This window comes from Dermochelys coriacea, chromosome 6, assembly GCF_009764565.3.
Source record: "Dermochelys coriacea isolate rDerCor1 chromosome 6, rDerCor1.pri.v4, whole genome shotgun sequence".
Taxonomy (NCBI): domain Eukaryota; kingdom Metazoa; phylum Chordata; order Testudines; family Dermochelyidae; genus Dermochelys; species Dermochelys coriacea.
In genome coordinates this window covers 52,388,954-52,408,629 of record NC_050073.1, presented here as the reverse complement: position 1 = coordinate 52,408,629, position 19,676 = coordinate 52,388,954, and the positions used below count along the sequence as shown (strand labels likewise).

Below are 19,676 nucleotides of genomic sequence, written 5' to 3'. Positions count from 1 at the left end.
CTCAACTGGGACCTATGATCATTAGTTTCACAGGCAAATTCACTCTTTTTGGAGATAATGATTATGATTTAATAATACCTGAGCAAACATAAGGAAGACAGAAAATGTATATGCCTATAAAAAGAATTTATATCACTAAGGTTATAAAATGATTATTAATATGAAATTTTTCAAATCAGTAATTTGTTTTAATTCTCCCTTGCCTGCCTTACAGGAAGAATATATGGAAACAATACATTTGGGGCAGAAATCAATATTTTTTGTTATATTCACGGTATATGCAGTGTTTACTCTACTGGAGTAATAGCTCAACTACATGTTATGAATATGTTTTCAATAAAAACTTCAGAGTACACAAAAATAACACCTTCCATTTATATGCAACACTTTTAATCTCAAATGATTACCAGCCACAACTAGATGTAATAACTTCATTTATCAGTGATGGGCAATCACATCTAGTGCGTTTTACACAGCAGTGCTAAACAACCATTTGAGACAAGAAATGAATACTGTGTCCAATTTAAACTGGAACAAGAATATAAAGAGGCAGAATGCAATGCACCAAAACTGGAAATGGGCCAGGACAATGGGTTAATAGCCTGACTCCTGCAAAAGTGCCATGGAATCTTAAATGAGAGGTAAGATTATTTTCTTAAATTCAAAGTCACTCAAACATTGTGGGCTGGAAAGTTTAATTTGCACGCTAACATCATAGAGTTCACATTCAGGTTAGGAAAGACTGAAAAAAGGGAACAGAGATCAGAGGAAATAATTCAATGGAGGAAGAGAACAGAAAACAAATAGAGTGAAAAATACGAGAGCTTGCAAGATAAAGAAGGGGAGGAAGAAAAATTCTAAACAGACACTCTATAGGGCACCTACTTGTGTTCTGATTTTTGGAGCAGGTAGCTCCTTATTCCAATACAGAGCAAAACTTCTCTTTGTATGTTTTTTGAAACCAAATCTGCCTTGAAAATAATATGGATTTATATGACATGAAAAAAGGTTCATGAGCATCAAATAATTTATAAACCCATGAACTCAAAATAAGACTGCAAGGGTCAAAAGTCTCCAAACTCCATGAGGTTTGCTCGTCACTGATATAAAGAGACATCTGTGTTTTAAACAAATATTTAAATAAAAGAGACCATTCACCTCACTTTTATCAGGACAGTCTTAGAGTTTTTACATGAAACCGATGTCCCAGAAACTTCTTTCTGGACACACGAATGTCTCAGGTTTTTATTCCATCAGTCAAAATGTTTGTTATTTTATAACCACAAATGTCCAAACTGCATTCTTGAATCAAGTCAATTTGTTCTGTGTTACAGAGAACAGTTTAGTGGAACAAGTGTTCACTGTGATTAATAGTGTCTGTAGAAAAAAATCAAATTAGTGTAGACAAATTAAGGCTTCCCATCCCGCCCCACTCAAAGCAAAAAAAATCCTCCACCGAGAAATTTGCATGGCTCTTGTTGAATCATCAGCTGGCAAAGGCAACACCAGCACAGATCTTTAAAAGCGTAATGTGGCCTTTTGTATTTTGCAACTTTAAAAAAAGTGTCATGAAAACGTACTTTTTTAATTGAGAAGTATTACAAAATGGTTTAAAATAGTTTATGTTTAAAAGTACATAAAAAGAGAGGTTGCATTGTACTAGATGTACAGTAGGTGTTCTGCCACTACTCTAACACGTACCACCTCCCTCCAACATGCATACCTTACCTTCTGGTGGATTCTTTTCTGATTGTTCCAGACGACTAACAGCTTGGATAGACTGGGCACCTTGGACACCTCAGTGATGACCCGGAAGAGGCTTTCCACCCTGTCGTATGTCAGGACTATAGCAGTGAAGCCTTGAGACTGGGGGATTAATGGAAGGAAGAGTGGGTTGCTCACACTGCTCCATTTCTGTAAAAGCAGAGAGGATGTTGGATCAGATCAGGGTCAATTAAAACTATAAAAGGGGAATGAAGGCAGTCAGAATGTAAGTACCAGAGCTGAAATTTAGTTAAGGTAGGTCTTTGGTCAACACCCTAACTCTTGGGAAAAGTAACCTTTCAAAAAGTCCGATTTTCTTTTTCATAATTCACAGTTCTGTAAAACCTTCATGCCAAACTCCATTTCCTAATGTCAATTTCTATCATTGCCTGACAATGACTTTGTACGAAGTGATGGGCTTCAAAAAAAAAAAAAAATGGAGCAGAAGGGATTGAAAGACTTTTGGGGAAAAGGAAGTAGGACACATTTTAAACCCAGCTAGCATGGCACAGTTCTCATTTGCTACTCTCTGCTTGGAAGTATTTTGCTTTTTATAGTCAGTCGTTGGCCAACAAGCAGAGAGCCAGCTCTGAGCCACCATTTCAGAGTGGAAATAGAATTAAAAACAGCAAATGCATAATCCTGACACAAAATGGGCACACAAATAAAAAAGACAAATGCTGACATTACAATAAAGAGCAATAAAATATTAATTTCAACAAGACTAGGTTTATTCTGTGTGAAAGAAAAGCTATTACACCGTTAAGTAGAAAACCCTATAAGAAACGCAAAGATCGATTTCAGAGAGTTATTTACTCCATCTGAATTTTAACTAGGGGGTCCCTTTTAAGACTTTAAAGCTCTTATTTCAATGCACTGCAAGCATAAGGAAGTCAGCTCAGTTGGCAAGAGACAAGACAGACAACTCTGTTCTTGCTGAGTGTGCCAACTCCATTTGGAGCCGAAGATGTGGGGGGAGGCTGCTGCAAAGGAACCATTAGATGGGAATGAAACTGCAGGCATTTTGACTCTCAATTTTTCATTCCAGCTTGCTATTCAGATGCTGACATCCAGGCTAGGACAGAGAAGCAGAGGAGAAAATAAGACCTATTTGGAGGTGGGGAAAAGAAAGGATTTGGGAGTTGGGAAAGGAGAAGCTGACACTCTTTGCAGGGAAGCCTTTGAATCTCAGCCGACAAAGAACTAGGAACACTTCTAATAGTCTAGAAACACTGCCCAATAACTGCCAACACTTTCCTGCAATACTGTAAGAAACCCCAGTTAAATACATACTGCTAGTATTGGGAGAAAAATAAACTTTACGTACCCAAAGTTATCAGCTCATATTTGCTGGGAGGAGGTATGGAGCTTCACCATTTCCTTAGAAATTTGGGGTTTTCCCCCCCCCCTCACACCTCCAAGGTGGCTGCCTTATCCACCTTTACCTGATGCCATTACACTACTAAAATAGTCTGCATGTCTATTGGTCTGTCTTGGAGATACTAGCAGTTGACATATGCAGGAACAGATTTCAGATGTTCACATTTTCTGAAATGCCAGTTTTTAGGCTTATTTTCTTTAATGTTTATTGGGACCTGAAGTGCAGGGGTAGAACTTTTTGATTATGGAGCAGTCCCAAGAATTTCTAGGGTGAATCACAATCTAAACTTGAATAGAGCACGGCCAACCTCATTAGATCTTTAATGAACGACTTCAAAAACTGCATTTTTTCTCTCAAAGATCCTGAATATCAAGTTTTCCCCAACTTCCCACCTTCTCCAAATGATCCTTTTAATATTGAGAATCTTTTTTGTGCATCCTTCACAAGCCTGCTTGTATTAATACTTGCAGCAGGGGTTTAGCTGCATAGTCAATACAGTGCCAAGAAAATCCTGCATTTCTGCCCAACAACAAGAAATAACTGATGAAGTAATCTTATAGACAATATCCTTTTTATTATTTAATGGTGACCCCCACCATCCAAATTAAGAGCTCCCATATGAAGTTTCCTCTATTGTGCAAGTTCTTTTCTGGCTGCAGTATATCTTAATAGAATGTGTTAGCACCAAGCACAATGAGGCCCTGGTCCTTGACTTCAGGCTCTTAGGCTCTATGGTAATAGAAATAGTAAATAATTAATTTGCAAGGATTACTCCGATTATCATCATCTTCTGACACTACTTAAAAAAAAAACATTTAAAACTGCTAGGTATTTCACAATATATATACAGACAACCCCTGCGAAAAGAGCATGAACATAAGCAACAATCAAGGGTTTTAAACATGACATGTCAGTTCCAACTGATCCTACTCTCTGTCCAAAGTACAATACTGCCTCACTACAGGATCTTCTTAGGGAAAGAAAGGTAATCTCTCAAAAGTAGTATGTTTATTTCATCTTATGCTCCTGGTAAGTGGTGTCCAAGTAAAGGAAAAGCTTGAACTCTGCTCCTTAGAACCTAATGGGGAAAGAAAACCAAGGCCCCTTGTTTGAGAGAAACATTTCAAAAAGGCATTTAGGCATCTCTGAAGTGCCATTAAGAGCCAACCCCCTGCTGCCTGCCTGAAGGTGTGTCTACAGTCTCAGACCTCTTGACCCCACTTTCTGCAGGAAATTGGGCAAATTCAAACCTCCATAATTTACTTGAGTCTTCCAGTCTTCTGCTGGGAAAGGGCAAACAATGCAGGCAATTAACTCAACAGAAACCTAATTAAATCTCTATTATGGCAGCAGGGCATGAAATGCATCATGGCATCAATATGACTACTCCCAACCACTGGCAACTGGAGAAGTAGACACGGTGAGGGAACATTTGTTTTAGTCCCATCATTATTATGGGTGCCCATCTGAACTTTCACTGTCAGAAAGAAGAGCAAGAGGTAGTGTGGAGAGATCATTTATCACTTTCCATGACAAAGTGTTGACACTCAGCTATGGATATGGCAATCCTTTCCCCTCTTCATCCCTCCCATGTAATATTCATTACAAGAGCCATGGTAATTAACCCAAGATTGACAGTTTGTTTATTGTGAATCACTTTTATGGGCAAGCAGTATCAGGTTGCAAATGGCAGCTTCCTAACAGCGATCTCACATCACTCTGTCTGAGTTGTTACGCAAGCCTCTCCACAGACAACATGGAAAGCCCAAGGACTGGAACCCACAATGTGAGAGAGGGCTGGGGAGATTGGCCTGAAGTTGGTGAGGTATGAGAATTCTTTAAAGGGATGAGTCCATGAGAAGGGATTCAAGCTATTGCAGCTGGCTTGTGCGTGACTGCCACAAGCAAAAAAAAAAAAAAAAAGGTTCCATTTGCTAGTAAGGCATTTTCCCTTGTTACAGGAACACGCTGGAACATTATTCTGCTCCTTCCTTATTGAATGCAACATGATTTTATTTTAAGAGCAGTTAAAGCAATGCAGGCAATGGGACAAGGAAAACCCCACCATTAAAGATATCTAAGACTGCACTTGATACCAATCTCATCTGCGAGGGAGCAAAGGTGTGTTAAGTATAACAAAATCAATCTTGCTAGGATGCAGGAGAGAGAGATTTGACATCTGAGAAATCATATCCAACCCCAATTATTCTATAACTAGCTAATCACTGTACACATTATAACATCTGTATAGCACCAATAACATGCTACACACAGCTAATACAATGCCTCTACCCCAAAATGCTCACAATCTAAGTATAAGCAAAGGAAGGAGATTAAAGGGAATAAGCAAGCAGTGAAGCTACAACATATTTTAGGAGTTCCATGATTTTTTGAAAAAATTGTTTATGTTTGTTGAGCAACATTACTTTATCAGGTGGTAAAGGGACAATGGAAAGAGGTGCATATTAAAGAAAGACTTGAAGGGAGAGAAGGTGGACACATGACAGACAGGGTCAGGGAGGAGGCTCTAGGAACTTGAGGCTGTGTGGAAGAAGGTCCATATCCTGGCAGAAGGGTTAACAATTCCAAGATACTATTTAGTAGGAAAAACTGGCAACAATATAGCACATATTTCAGAGTAGCAGCCGTGTTAGTCTGTATTCGCAAAAAGAAAAGGAGTACTTGTGGCACCTTAGAGACTAACAAATTTATTAGAGCATAAGCTTTCATGAGCTACAGCTCACTTCATCGGATGCACATCCGATGTAGCTCACGAAAGCTTATGCTCTAATAAATTTGTTAGTCTCTAAGGTGCCACAAGTACTCCTTTTCTTTTTGCGAATATAGCACATAGATTCCCTTGCTCTCATGAACAAGAACTGTGGCTTTTTCCTCCCTATACATTTTATTTTCAACAACCATCAGACTTAATACTTGTTAACCACACTTTTTAGTAAAACCATATTCAATTTGAACAAGGACAACCCGCTGTCATTAAAAAGCCAAGAGGCAAGGACTGAGGAGTATGAGGTGCTGAATGGTACAGTAACTAAACAGTTATTCCGTGTACCCAGCAAAGCAGAGATGTACTTATCCCCTACCTCTGCATGGAGGGGTTTTTTGGTTGGATTGTTTTAAATATCAATCTTAACCTCAATGTGGTTTCAATTATAAATTAGTAGACCAAAAAAGCCTTGATTTATTCTATTTTGCTCCAATTATGCATGATGTGTTTCCTCTGAATACTTTGAGAAAGTATTTCATCATGCTTCCCATCCTCAAGTGGTCAAAGGGCAAAACCAGAGGAGTTAACCCTCTCCACTTCTCCACAGTCAATCAAAGTGATTACATTGTGGATTCAGAGGATTCAGAAACAGGACTTTTTGCCAGACTGGACAAGATCATTGGTCTGTGGAGTTTAGTACACTCCCATCGGTAGCATGTATTATACTTTGTTACAATATACATGGGGGTTCCACAAGTGCACACAGGGGTTACTCATGTGAATTTCTTGTGAACTCCTGTGGCTGCTCCCCTGAAGCATGATCTTTGATTACCAAATTTTAGCTCATAACTACAAATACGGAATTATGCAGTATCTTTTTAAAGTCTAGCTAAATCTACTTTACTCTCTCTGGCCTCCTACAACTGTGAATTCTATAGTCTGACTACATTCTGTGATTATTTGCAATGTTTTTGTAGCTGCGTTGGTCCCGGATATTAGAGAGAGAAGGTGGGTGAGGTTATATCTTTTATTGGACCAACTTCTGTTGGTGAAAGAAAAAAAAGCTTTCAAGCTATTCAGAGTGCTTCTTCAGGTTGGTGTAGCTTGAAAGCTTGTCTCTTTCACCAACAGAAGTTGATCCAATAAAAGATGTTATCTCACTCACTTCATCTCCCTGCATTCTGTGAAGTATTAATTTCAGTTTTAAGTTTTTTCCTTCTTTCCATTAATTTCAATAATATGCCAATGGAGTGGATTTGAGGAAGGGGGACTGTGAGCGCCGTTTAGAACAGAGTGCATATTTACAAATGTCATAGTGACTGGGATCTTTAGGATCTCTCCATCTATCAAGGTATTCATGTTCTATTCATGCTCACCACCAGGAATGGGATTCATGTTTTCTTTAAAATAAAACTCTACAGTGCAGTCTTCTGACAGAGCAGACAGTGTAACATACTCTAAATTGGGAAAACGAAACTTGAAATCAATTGTAGGGTTGCAAGGCCCCACCCCTAGGGCCAGAAAAGGTTGAGTGCATTATGAAGGGGAAGCTTGGGATAAAAAGAAGCTGACTAAATTCTACTACTGTACATTTTATTGAGCCATTAATGAAGACCAAGCCTCCTACTTTCCAGGCCACAAGGAGAGCAACGGAGACCAGCTGGTGAAATAAGAAGGGCTGTTATAAGGAAAGGAGCAGATAATAGAGTCATTTCAGAATAAGACGGCAGACAAAAATCCTATAGTTTCTTCAGGCTAGCCTATATGAAACAACTGCCATGAGAAGAAGAAACACAACCCTACATATACATTTGTGTATGTACTTCTCTCTTCAGTCTCTCCCATATTAAAGATGAAGCAAAAAGCTCTCTAAAAACCTAACAGTATTAGACACAGACAGATTGCGTGTGGACTTAAAATTACAACTGACATTAAAGTGAAACATCTGAACCTCCACTGCATGCCAAGAACCAAGTCCAGGAGTCTGTTTCTCATGCCACAGAGGATATCACAAGCAGATGAAGTTAAACTCTCTCTACATTAGGTACCAGCCACACTGCATTAGATAAGTATTATGTCATCTTTTACCATATAAGCAGAGAATCCTGAACCCTACTCCTGGCAGGTAAGGCAAGGAGAAATTGACTGTCAAATTTTGCTTCAGCAAGAAAATATTTTTAAGTCTGAATCATCACATATTTGGTACACATGACCTATCATAATACAAACACTGCAGAAGTGTATTAGTAACTACATCTTCTATCAAGACATGGCAAGAAATCCAACATGGCAAATAAGACAAAAATCCCACTCTACCGATCCAACACATCTCACAAGTAAAATTTAAGGTGGCTGGAAGTAGATTGGATGTTATGAAATCTAATAATTTCAGAAAAATGTGGCAATGAAAAATTAAGTGAGTTATACCACGTGTGTCAGCCAGTAAGACTGCTGGAGGATTTCCTCTCATACACACAAATGTTTATTCAATGTTTTGAAGGTGAAGAGTGTTATTGGGGCACTAGCAGAAAATACAATACAATGGAATCATCTGTTTAACACTTGTTATTTAAAGTTGGATGAGTGATGTTTTTGATTGGCAACCCTCAGGATCTAGATTATTCACAGGAACAGCGAGATGTAAAATGCCAGCCAAACAGCCCAGAAATTGTTTTAAGTGTTTTTAGAGGCTCAGTTGGTTGCCAGTTAGCTGAAACACACATCCATTCTCTAAATGAACATCTGACTTAGGTTTTGTTAAGTGAATAGCAACTATGCTACTGTTACTCAGAGAAAAGTCATTTTTTGCATTAAATTAACCTATTACTTTAGTTTAAATAGGGTGGAGATCCTCTTTTCTGCCTTACTGAAACTACAATGTCTGGCAGTCACTCAACAGGAGAATGGAAATCTGCTAGAGAAGTGCATTTATTTTTTGGAACATAGCAATTCTCTCAACAATTATTAAACTAAAAACTATTAAACTACAGTTTATAACATTCAAGTTCAAAACTCTAAGGCAGACACAATAATGGGGCCAAACCTTTTACAGGTCTGTGCTATAAGCAGGCCTGAAAGAATTCCACAAACACCAGCGGAAAAAAACCTGGGAAACAACAACATTATTGTCATTCTCAATCATCTGCATATGTTGGGAAGGTACAGGGACACACAGAGAGAGACTTTAAATAGTCTCCAAAATCTAGAGTTGCAATGACTAATTTATCTCTGTATTAGATAATTAAAAAGCATCTAATTCAGGGAGACTAATTGTAGGATAAGGAGTCTTTCAACTCAAGGTTATTTGTTCTAATCCAGTTTGGCACAGACCAAAAATCATGACTACCACCTGATAGATGGTTAGTGATTTATGTGAAGTCAGTAATCTCAGTCCAGTTTATAATGGATAATGGCTGCATCAGTAAACAAATGGCAATAACTGGCACATTTGTATATTCTCAGCAAAGGTGCCAGAGCTGTCAATTTGGCACCTTTCACTAGCACTATATTAATTTATTAAAAGAAGGAAACATCTAGGTGTGGATGGGTGTGTACACACACACACACACACACACACACACACACACACAGAGAATTGTATCATAATATATAAAACAAAGCAAATGTTTAGGTATTTGTTACTATTTTTCCCTTCTCCCTCAGCCCCAATGAAAAGATCTATTAACACAGATGTTGCTCCACTTCACATGGAAACCTTTATTTTTAAAAAGGGCTAAAAACTTTCAGTCAGCCAACTAATTTGAATAGGTGAAATTGCTTTGATCACTTCCTTAATGTATAACATACTCAACATGTGATGGATTACAAATGCATTCATGTCTCATGTAACTTACATTCCCTTGTGCTCAAAGAACACTCAAGTACTGCTGCTGCACATGAATTGTGGCGGCAACACTCAGCATATAAGGGGTCTAATGAAGGAAATAGAAATAAAGCTGAGCTACACGCTGACCTAGCTGTGAACCTCCTCACTATGAACTTTAGTGTATAAACACCATTTCCGTCCTCTTTGTCAAAGACAATAGCCAACACCTCAAATACCAGAATTGTTGAAATTCTGCTCAAAGGAGTATCTAACCATCTGATATTTCCTAGACTGAAGATATGTCCCTGCTCCCACATTTCAAGGTGATGGTGTGGTCAAGGTAACCTTAAAATGAAAAAGCTTAGAAAATTAGTCTGCATTTCGCAACAATCCCAACATGTTGTTGCCAATTTGGTAGAGACAGCATTGTGAAAGCAGCAGATTCCTCCTCAGAGATGAGGTTGTTAGAAACTGTCTAAGGAAACATTCAGATCCCTGGCAAACTCCTGTGTGTAGCACTTTTACAAGTTATCATCCCATTTTAAAAACAATATATTAATTCAGAACTAATTCAAATTAATGTTAAAGTCCTGCAGCATTGCATCAAATCTTGGGAAATAAGGGACTGAAATGAAAAGGTGACTCAAAGCAAGGTAGCCTCATGAGGTCACAGAGAAGAATTTTACATGTGGGGGAGTTACAGGAATTGAACAAGTTACGTGGACTGTTAAGCTGGAAAACAATCACTTATTGTTCTATTGTATATCTCTGAACTGCACATAATTTGTCCAGTGACATAATTTGTAACATGGTAAGGCACGTAACTGAACACTTATTTCTGATGTTTGCAGTGACTGTAAGAGAGTCAGATTATTATGTGGGGCACTAATCACATTTAATGTCTACAGATAAGAACACTACACAAATGATGTAGGAGCGCTAGAAGCCCAGTAAGAATTATCACTAGTTCCTCCTTTGTGCGATGAACTTTACGGACACAGTAGGCTCTTATTCTGTTACCTTAAGTAGTAAGGAAGGTTTCCCTTTTCCAGCTACCCAAACTCATATCACTTGCTCCAATAAAAGCAGGTCTTTCCTGCACAACTGCATAACTGCCTGTAAGCAAATCTGACAAGTTTCAGAGTAGCAGCCATGTTAGTCTGTATCCACAAAAAGAAAAGGAGTACTTGTGGCACCTTAGAGACTAACAAATTTATTTGAGCATAAGCTTTCGTGAGCTACAGCTTATGCTCAAATACATTTGTTAGTCTCTAAGGTGCCACAAGTACTCCTTTTCTTTTTTTAGAATCATAATTTCCCACCAGGACTAATCAGAAATTAACAGTGTCATTATAAATGCATGTTATCTAGGAACAAACCAAGATAAGAAACATGCTTATGGCTCAAGTGGGACATTATTCCTTTTGATAAGCACAGACCATCTATGGAATTCTGACAACTGGATAGTGCAACTACTTAAAAAAATAACTCAACGATTTATTATGTTGCCTGGAAGATACTATATAAACACTCGCAGCCCAAAGTGTCTGAAATTATAAATTAGCTGGACCCTGCGGAGGAGGCTGCCTAGAAGACTGCAATGATAATAACCTTACCTCCAAGAGACAAAATATCTCTACAGCAAAAAATGTTTACAATGAATAAAATCATAGCTACCGAAGGCTCCAGTTATTTGCTTCCACTATTAGAGCAAGGGTCAAAATATACAAGCTACAGACTTTTTAGCCAGTTAAATAAGAAGTGATTGAATCAATTATACTTTTATATGCATTCATACTGGAATGATAAATACTTACCAAAAATCGATGGTCATTAATGTCACAGAACGGCGTGGATCTGTTAAGGAGCAATTAAATACAAAGAACAATTCCTGATCTGAACTGTATTTTCTTTTACTGATCCTGTGAGAGAGGGTCACAAGAGACTCTATACATAGCTGGCTGACAGAACTTACACAGCTCATAAAGGACGTTTTTATGACTTTTTTTCTTCTATACTGAAGCAAGAAAAGTATTCATCCATGTATTGAGACTCTTTCAGCTGAAATACAAATCCAAGAAACTGACCATTAGTGGACATGAAAAAGTATCAGTATGGCATGTGGCTGGACAAATTCCAGTTTGGCTAATTACTAGAGTCTCCTTAAGTTTTCTCTGCAATTTTACACGGATAGAGTATTCCTCTTTACTACCTGTATTATGCTATGTGTACTGTTGCTGTGTATTGCTGACCAGTTTCAGTGTTATACTCAAGAGATTGCTGTGTTTGTTTGGTGACGATCTCTTGTAAAGTGCTTTAGGATCTTTTATCCCACAGGATCTCAAGAAATACAGAGTTTCCTTTAAATATAAGTTATAAACAAAAAAACAGGGACTTATCTGTCCCCCATAGTAGAAGGAACTGTCATTGAAGTCAGTGAGTATCCTACTAGAAGGAGAGTGGAGAAGAAGCAGCCCGAGAGGTGGCTTTTAATGCTGGGTGTTTCCAAATCCCTATTTTTCTTTTACCATGGAACTCAGGCCAGGTGTCAGGGCATTCTTGCTGTGCTAAGGCATGGTCTAAATAGTCTACTAAGGTGTTCTGATCTCCTCATTCTTGAGTAACTGCTTCCCTCTTTCATACCTCAATCTTCACACTAGACATCTGTCAGTGCCATGCTCGCCTCTCACTCAGCGATGCTAATGGGTCAGTATCCTAGGCTAGGCCTGTTGAAAACGCTATCGTTCTCCAATAATTTAGGGAGTTTAATATCAAAAAGCTACTCCTGAGCTCTCTTCTCTTGTACAGTTGAAAACTGTCCTGCTACCAACCCTTTGACTGAGCTTTTGCAGGATAGTTTACAAAAGGAAACGCAGGTATTAATTTTTCTGTGTAAAATATAAACTAAGGGAGAAATTAGTTTTCAAAATTCTGCAATGTAAGAAAATAGAATAGGGTTGAATGGTGCAGCAGGTTAATTAATACACTAGCACGTCCTCCTCAGAGAGCTGGGTTCAAATCCTGGCCAAGTAAAGAGTTAAATGAGTTTGTCCCAAGAGTAGATCACTAAGGAAGATTATCAGTTTCTGTACAAGCGAGTTCTAGGACTAGAATACCAAGGGTGTCTTCTCCACACAGCCCTGTGAATATACAACAGCCGGGAGAAGAAAACTGGAGGTAGGGGAGATATTCCTGACATAGCTTTGACAGAAGCTCACATAGAATCTATTTATACCATGTGACTTTTGCTATCACTTCAGTTATTCCCTTTCAAAGGTATCAAATTCACACAAAATTTAACAAAAACACACACACACACACACACACACACACATACATACACACACCCCCACACACGCACACCAGAATATCATAAAAATATTCATTTTGTGCAACTTACAAATACAACAAACCTTTAAATAGTAATGTTACCAAGATGCATAGTACATACCTCATCAATGACCTGAGAAAAAAAAATCTTATTTTATGACAAAGCCAGAGAAGTACATTCTACTTACAACAGCTGGTGGATCATTCCATTCTTCATAAGACATGGCAGCATATGGGTATATCCTGTCATTGATAATCTGAAGGGTGGCCAGAGCAATAGCTTTCATTGACCAAAAATACGCTTCCCAGAACCACCTTGCCTGTAAGGAAAGGATGAAATGCACTTTCAGACCCTGCTAACTCCACAGAACTGATGCCTAATAATCAGTTTTTGTTTGTCATATGCAATCTGCTCAATGCTGCTGAGAAATCAGATGGAAATTAAATTAGGAGGCAAATTCACTGGAATGAGGGATGTTTCCACAGAGGCTGGAGACCTCAAATTGAAAAAGTTATTGGGAAAAAAAAATGTACTGAAGTTGTAGAACAATCAATCAAGGAGGACATGTAGAGGAAACCATTTCAATGCATTCATGAGTGGGCTAGCGGAATAAAACTCCATGCAAATATATGAAGGAGCCAGTTTCTTTATTTTTATCAGTTTTTCCCCTCAAAATGTCAAAAGTGATTTAACCACAGCAGAGAATAATTTACTTTATATTGGTTTTTCTAATTTGGGGGGACCCAAAGTGCAGCCCAATAGCCAACTGAAGCAGTGGAGCCTAAAATACAGCTGCCTTGTAATTGCAGCATGTGGAAAAGCTGATCTGCTGCAGGTTTTTGCTACTGGTAAACTCTACCAAACAAGCAATTTCTATTCTTCTATGAAGAATAAAGATAGGGCCCTACCAAATTCATGGCCATGAAAAAAGGTGTCACTGTCCGTGAAATCTGGTCTCCCTCCATGAAATCTGGTCTTTTATGTGCTTTTACATTATACTATACTGATTTCATCAGGGAGACCAGCATTCTCAAATTTGGGGGTCCTGACCCAAAAGGGAGTTGCGGGGGGGTCGCAAAGTTATTTTAGGGGGGTTGCAGTATTGCCACCCTTACTTTTGCATTGCCTTCAGAGCTGGATGGCCGGAGAGTGAAGGCTGTTGGCCGGGTAGCAGGCTCTGAAGGCAGTTTCCCACTAGCAGCAGTGTAGAAGTAAGGGTGGCAATGTCATACCATGCCACCCTTACTTCTGCCTTGCTGCCTTCAGAGCTGGGCGGCCAGAGAGTGGTGGCCGCTGACTGAGGGCCCAGCTCTGCAGCAGCTGCACAGAAGCAAGGGTGGCGATACCATACCATGCCATCCTCCTCAACCCCCTCGCTCTACAATAACCTTGTGACCCCTTCCCACAATTCCTTTTTGGGTCAGAACCCCTACAAGTACAACAGCGTGAAAGTTCAGATTTAAATAGCTGAAATCATGAAATTTACGATTTTAAAAATCCTATGACTATGAAATGGACTAAAATGGACCATGAATTTGGTAAGGCCCTACATACAGAAATGCAAGCAAATATTAGCATTTCTTTTATATAAAAATGTACGTGTTTGCAAATTTGTTGTAGTCCTTGATCCTGGCAAGTTTTTGACACAGCCATGGGTGTTGTAAAATTTCCATGCCTTTGGTCTAAACTGAGGCTCTTTTTAAAAAAAATAAATGTGATATTCAAACCGGTAAGTATACAGAATTTCAAAGATGAATCAATTCTAGGCTGAGACTCTATATGAAAAGTTTCAATCCAGATTCAGTTTCTACCCAAGACAAACCCTTGGTGCTGGAGGAAAAACAGGATTTGGTGATGAATATGCTGACTGATACAATTCTGTAGCAGAGACACAAACAGACTTTTTAAAAGCCTGGAATCAAATGATACCAAAGAACCACATCCAACCCAAAAAGGAAATGTGCTTTGCCAATGATCATAGCTCAAGTGCCTTGGCCTAATAAAAGTGAATTTCCTGAGCTTAGTTGTTTCTGCAGGAATTTCCAGCACCTTGAAGTGTCCAGGAGGCATTCTTTTTAGGATCTCCCCAAGCCTGCAGGAGTGTGCACGTGTGTCTAGGTGGGAGAGCAAGTGATAGGAAAGACATTTCCAGATGCACTGGCAGCATACGAAGCTTGTGGAGCCAGAAGACAAACAGAAAGGATAATATACATCTCTGGCCAAGTGCTATTTAACTATGCCAAGGGGACTTTTCAAACAATGCAAAAAGGCCAGGTCTAGTGATATGCTAGCAAAGTATCAAATCTTCCTCAGTTTTTGGGGGGAATCCCCTTGTCTTGGCAGAACAGGCTTTTGGATAGAAAATTTAACTGTTTTGTGTAGCTGTGCAATGCTAAACAGCAGCTGCATTCCATCCTACAGGTAGCTGCTCCTCAGTAAAGCGCAAAGTGATTCCTGTATGTACAATTTGTAAAGCTCTTTGGGATTCTTCAGGTTGGACAGCAGCATATACAAGTGCAATAAATCCAAAATTTTACTTCTAAAAGTGTTGAGGATGCACGTTCACAAGCAGACTCAATTATGTTCCTGAGCAATGGCACCATCCTATGTGTTGTTTTGAATACTAGTAATATAACTGAGAAGAAAACAGGGGTCTGTTTCCAAGTCCTCACCCCCATCACTCACTCTGGAGGCAGTTTTTAAGTCAGGTTCTTCAGAATGTTTTGGTTTTATACTTCAGAAGGGAAAAGCCACTCAAATGGTACAAAAAGCAACAAACCCTTAACTCAATAGGAAGAGCGATCATAGAGAAAGACAATGGGTAGCGTCACCTAGAATACTTTTTACCCTACTATGGGGAAAGAACAATAATCACAGGGCTCAACACCTAAGCATATTCAAAGGATATTCCAGGAGGCAGGTGAGTTTTCAAAGGATATTCCAGGAGGCAGGTGAGTTTATCCAACAATTAGTTACATTTGTACAGGGCCTTTCACCCAGAGTGAACCCAAATCATTTTACAAACCATATATAGACCGAATCTACAAAAATACACCCACTACAGAAATACATTTTCTCTCTGAAACCAAATAGGAACCACTCACGAATTTAGGCCAAAAATGAACACTGTACCCAACTGGAAGTACAGGAGACACATCAAAAGGTAATTTACCAATTATAAAAATAAATATTTAGAACTCTAAAATACTTTACTAACATTAAATAATCCTCCAAGTGTCCCCAGAAACCAGGACAAAAAGTGAAGAATCAGTTACCAAGGGTATGTCTACACTACAGTTAAAAACCCACGGCTGACCTGGGCCAGCTGACTCAGGCTCACGGGGATCGGGCTAACAGGCTGTTTAACCGCAATGTAGACATTCGGGCCCAGTCTGGAGCCTGGGCTCTAGAACTTTGCAAGGTGGGAGAGTCCCGGAGCTCATGCTGCAGCCTGAGCCCGAACATCAACACCACAGTTAAACAGCCCCTTAGCCTGAGCCCCATGAGTCCGAGTCAGCTGGCATGGGCAGTGTAGACATACCCATAGACAGGGGTAAGTTACAAGTCTCTTACACAAGATCCTAAAGAAAACCAAGGACAGAGCAAGGATAAAATTTGACCAGGACAGTCCATTTAACAGCACTTCTCTTCCAAAATCTGTAATGACCACAAGAAGATACAACTAGAGCTCCGCAAATCCATGGATATCCACTTTACATCCGCATCCACACACCATTTTTGCGGATCCGATGCGAATACAAATTTTGTATCCTCACAGGGCTCTAGATAGAACACAGATTTTACATTACATCTGTATGTTAACTTATTAATTGATAAGTAGTTTTAGAGAACTATCATTTGTAAGAGAGAAATTAATTGCTAGAGAAATAAATTTTACATGATCTACCTAGGTACAGTAGCAGCACAATTTATATACAAATCAACTGCAGAACCCAGCATGCTACTTTAGCAAGTAAGTGTTGCACTTCATTTCGCCTCATCTGGTAAATCTGTACTGGCAATGCTAGATTGGTGATTATTCTCTGATAACCAACTCCTCCTGACAAACGGTTATATGCAGCACCTATTTAGATACTCTCTCCCTCCTGTTGACTACTGCAGAAATTAATCTGAACCCACTTCTTTTTGCTGCAAGAAGGTTTGCAGTGTCAGACAGAATTATATTTTCACACTAGGAACAGGACAGGAGAAGGGGGTGAAGGGAATTTACTCTTTACAAACTAATTTATGTAAATTATTAATTTTGGGTGAAGAGCTAGCAACTGTTTCAACATTTGGTTGCAATTTTTCAGAACTGAGTTTCTTTAAGGCAAAACCCAAAACCTTCTAAGGGGATTGCAAGTCTCCAGACAGATGTTTTGAGGGCTCATTACTTCCTTCCCACCTTGTTTGCTTTTATAAAATAGAAGTGATTAACATGGCTAGCTATTCTTGGTTGTCCAACATGGTAAGTTACTGAGCATTATTGGAAAGTTACTCTCCTAGGGAAATTGTTGCATTTCCCGGTTTCATCCAAAATAATTTTAATTTTCTATTTTACAGTGTATGTGATTGAAAAGCTTTTATCAGAGGGTAACAAAGATGTAGTAGGAATTGGGTGGGGAGTCAATGATACACATCAGTATTAGCATAGTCCAAGCATAGGACACGGACTAGAGAAAACGTGAGTTCTACTCCTGGCTTTGACACCGACACCCTCTGTGTCCTGGGGAAAATCACAAACTCTCTCCGTCAATGGCTCGTACATGAGCTTTCTCTTTACAAGCCATCTATTATTGAAGTGTGAAGGAAGGACGCTAGGGGAAAAGCAACAGAAACTTCATTCAGAGTTCAACAAATTTTTTATGCCACCAAGTGATGTTTTATGCCATGTCTGTGACAAAATGTTCTTGCTTCCTTTGACAAGGCATCTGCAGAGGGTTGATCAGTGGACTTCCTTCAGTGTGTATATTCTGCTGAATCTGGGTATCTGGCCTCACTCAGAAAACCCTTGAGTGTTCCTTACTGTGAGAAGTTCTCCAGTGTCACAGACAAAGTTGATCGCACATGATGGATAAGATCAGCTGGAAAGCTCTCAATGACAAGCCCTTATATTCTAGATAGGCTCTTGTACCATGCTCATTGCTATAGTAGCTGAGTACCTTTCAGCAGTGCATTAAGCAATGAGACCACACATCTGTCACATGCCATTTGTTCGCTCATCCTCTCCCCAAGGTTTTGGTAGGGTGTACAATCTTTTTTGTTTATTTGTGTTTTGTTTTGTTTTGATATAAATGCTGTTCTGTATTTATGTTGAGGGCAGCTCAAAGAAATGTGCCTTGCCTTTGGAGTGGAAGGTGCTCACATTTGCAATGGTCCTTAGCTCCTCGGGAGTTCATTCCATAGTCTTGGTCTGGCACCCAAGAAAGTTCCATTTCCCACACAAATGAAGTAGTACCTTATTGCATCCTAAATTTTCATACTAGCTGCTATGATACTGGCCTTACTATCTAAAGGTACACAGGACACAAACTGGAAAGCCCCTCCTGAGTCATCAAACCCAAGCCACTGCTATTGCATGCTGCACAGATTACTTTCACAAGGTGACTATGCAGAGCTGCATTTCTTCCATGTTTTGAAGACAGTTTTCAAGTTTCAAGTGCCATTCTAAGTATTAATCTATGTTATTTGATAGATTTGGTGGAAATGGACACTTTATAAAATAAAATAAAAACTATGCCCAAATATTAGCAGGGATACAGTTCTAAACCAAGAGGACACAGACATCTAGTAGGATAGCAGCACAAACCATAACAACAATGGTTATTCCCAAGCCCAGATACCCACAATCTTCAAAATGTGCCATGATCCCAGCTATGAAAGGGAACTTATTCATATATGGATGAAAGCAGGAGCACTTCAAGGATTCTCTAAAGCGTTCTCCATTTAACCCTGTTCTAGTCTTTCCCACCTAAATGCTGGTGCCTAGATAATCACCAACTACATAAATTAGGCTCAAATAGACATTTAAAACCACTGTTAAAAGTACAATGGAGAACTGACACTAGTCCAGGAGTTCTCAGCCTAGAGAGTTGCAACCTGCAGGGGATCACGAACAGGTGACCAGGAGTTGCAACCACCCTGACTTTCCCACATTGCTAAATGGGCAAGAGATCCTGGACAGATCCAGTGTGGAAAAACCAGAGAACCTCTGCCAGAGAATCTAGCTCCACCAATCAGCAGAACATTCAAATTTAAGAGACTGGATGGCCCAGTGAATGGAGAATGACCTAGAGAGCCTTTAGGTTGCCAGCTAAGCTGCTACCACTAAATGGCTGTTCAGTAACCTATATGAAATGGTCTCAGTCCAATTGCTACAATCCATTTTACAAACACACCACTGCAGCTAATACCATTTCCCATCCTTGTTCATAGTCCCAGAAAAGTAACCAAAGACTGAACGAACGACGGGGACTGAACTCTCTTCTCTCTCTCCCCTCCCCGCAAGTTGTGATCTCTGTAAGCCAAAAGTTGTTCCCTCGTCAGTGTAGAGGAAGCTTTCACCATCATTGTTTCAGGGTAGCAACCGTGTTAGTCTGTATCCGCAAAAAGAAAAGGAGTACTTGTGGCACCTTAGAGACTAACAAAT

At 39.3% G+C, this 19,676-nt stretch overlaps 1 protein-coding gene across 1 annotated transcript in view; it reads right to left on the bottom strand.

Annotated features, from left to right (window-relative positions):
- The window catches only part of EXT2 (exostosin glycosyltransferase 2), a 94,067-nt gene that overhangs the window by 38,809 nt on the left and 35,582 nt on the right, over positions 1-19,676 (bottom strand). The window contains 3 exon segments of the mRNA XM_038405950.2: positions 1,729-1,746; positions 1,749-1,914; positions 13,215-13,346. Coding sequence (XP_038261878.1) covers positions 1,729-1,746; positions 1,749-1,914; positions 13,215-13,346 — 316 coding nt within the window.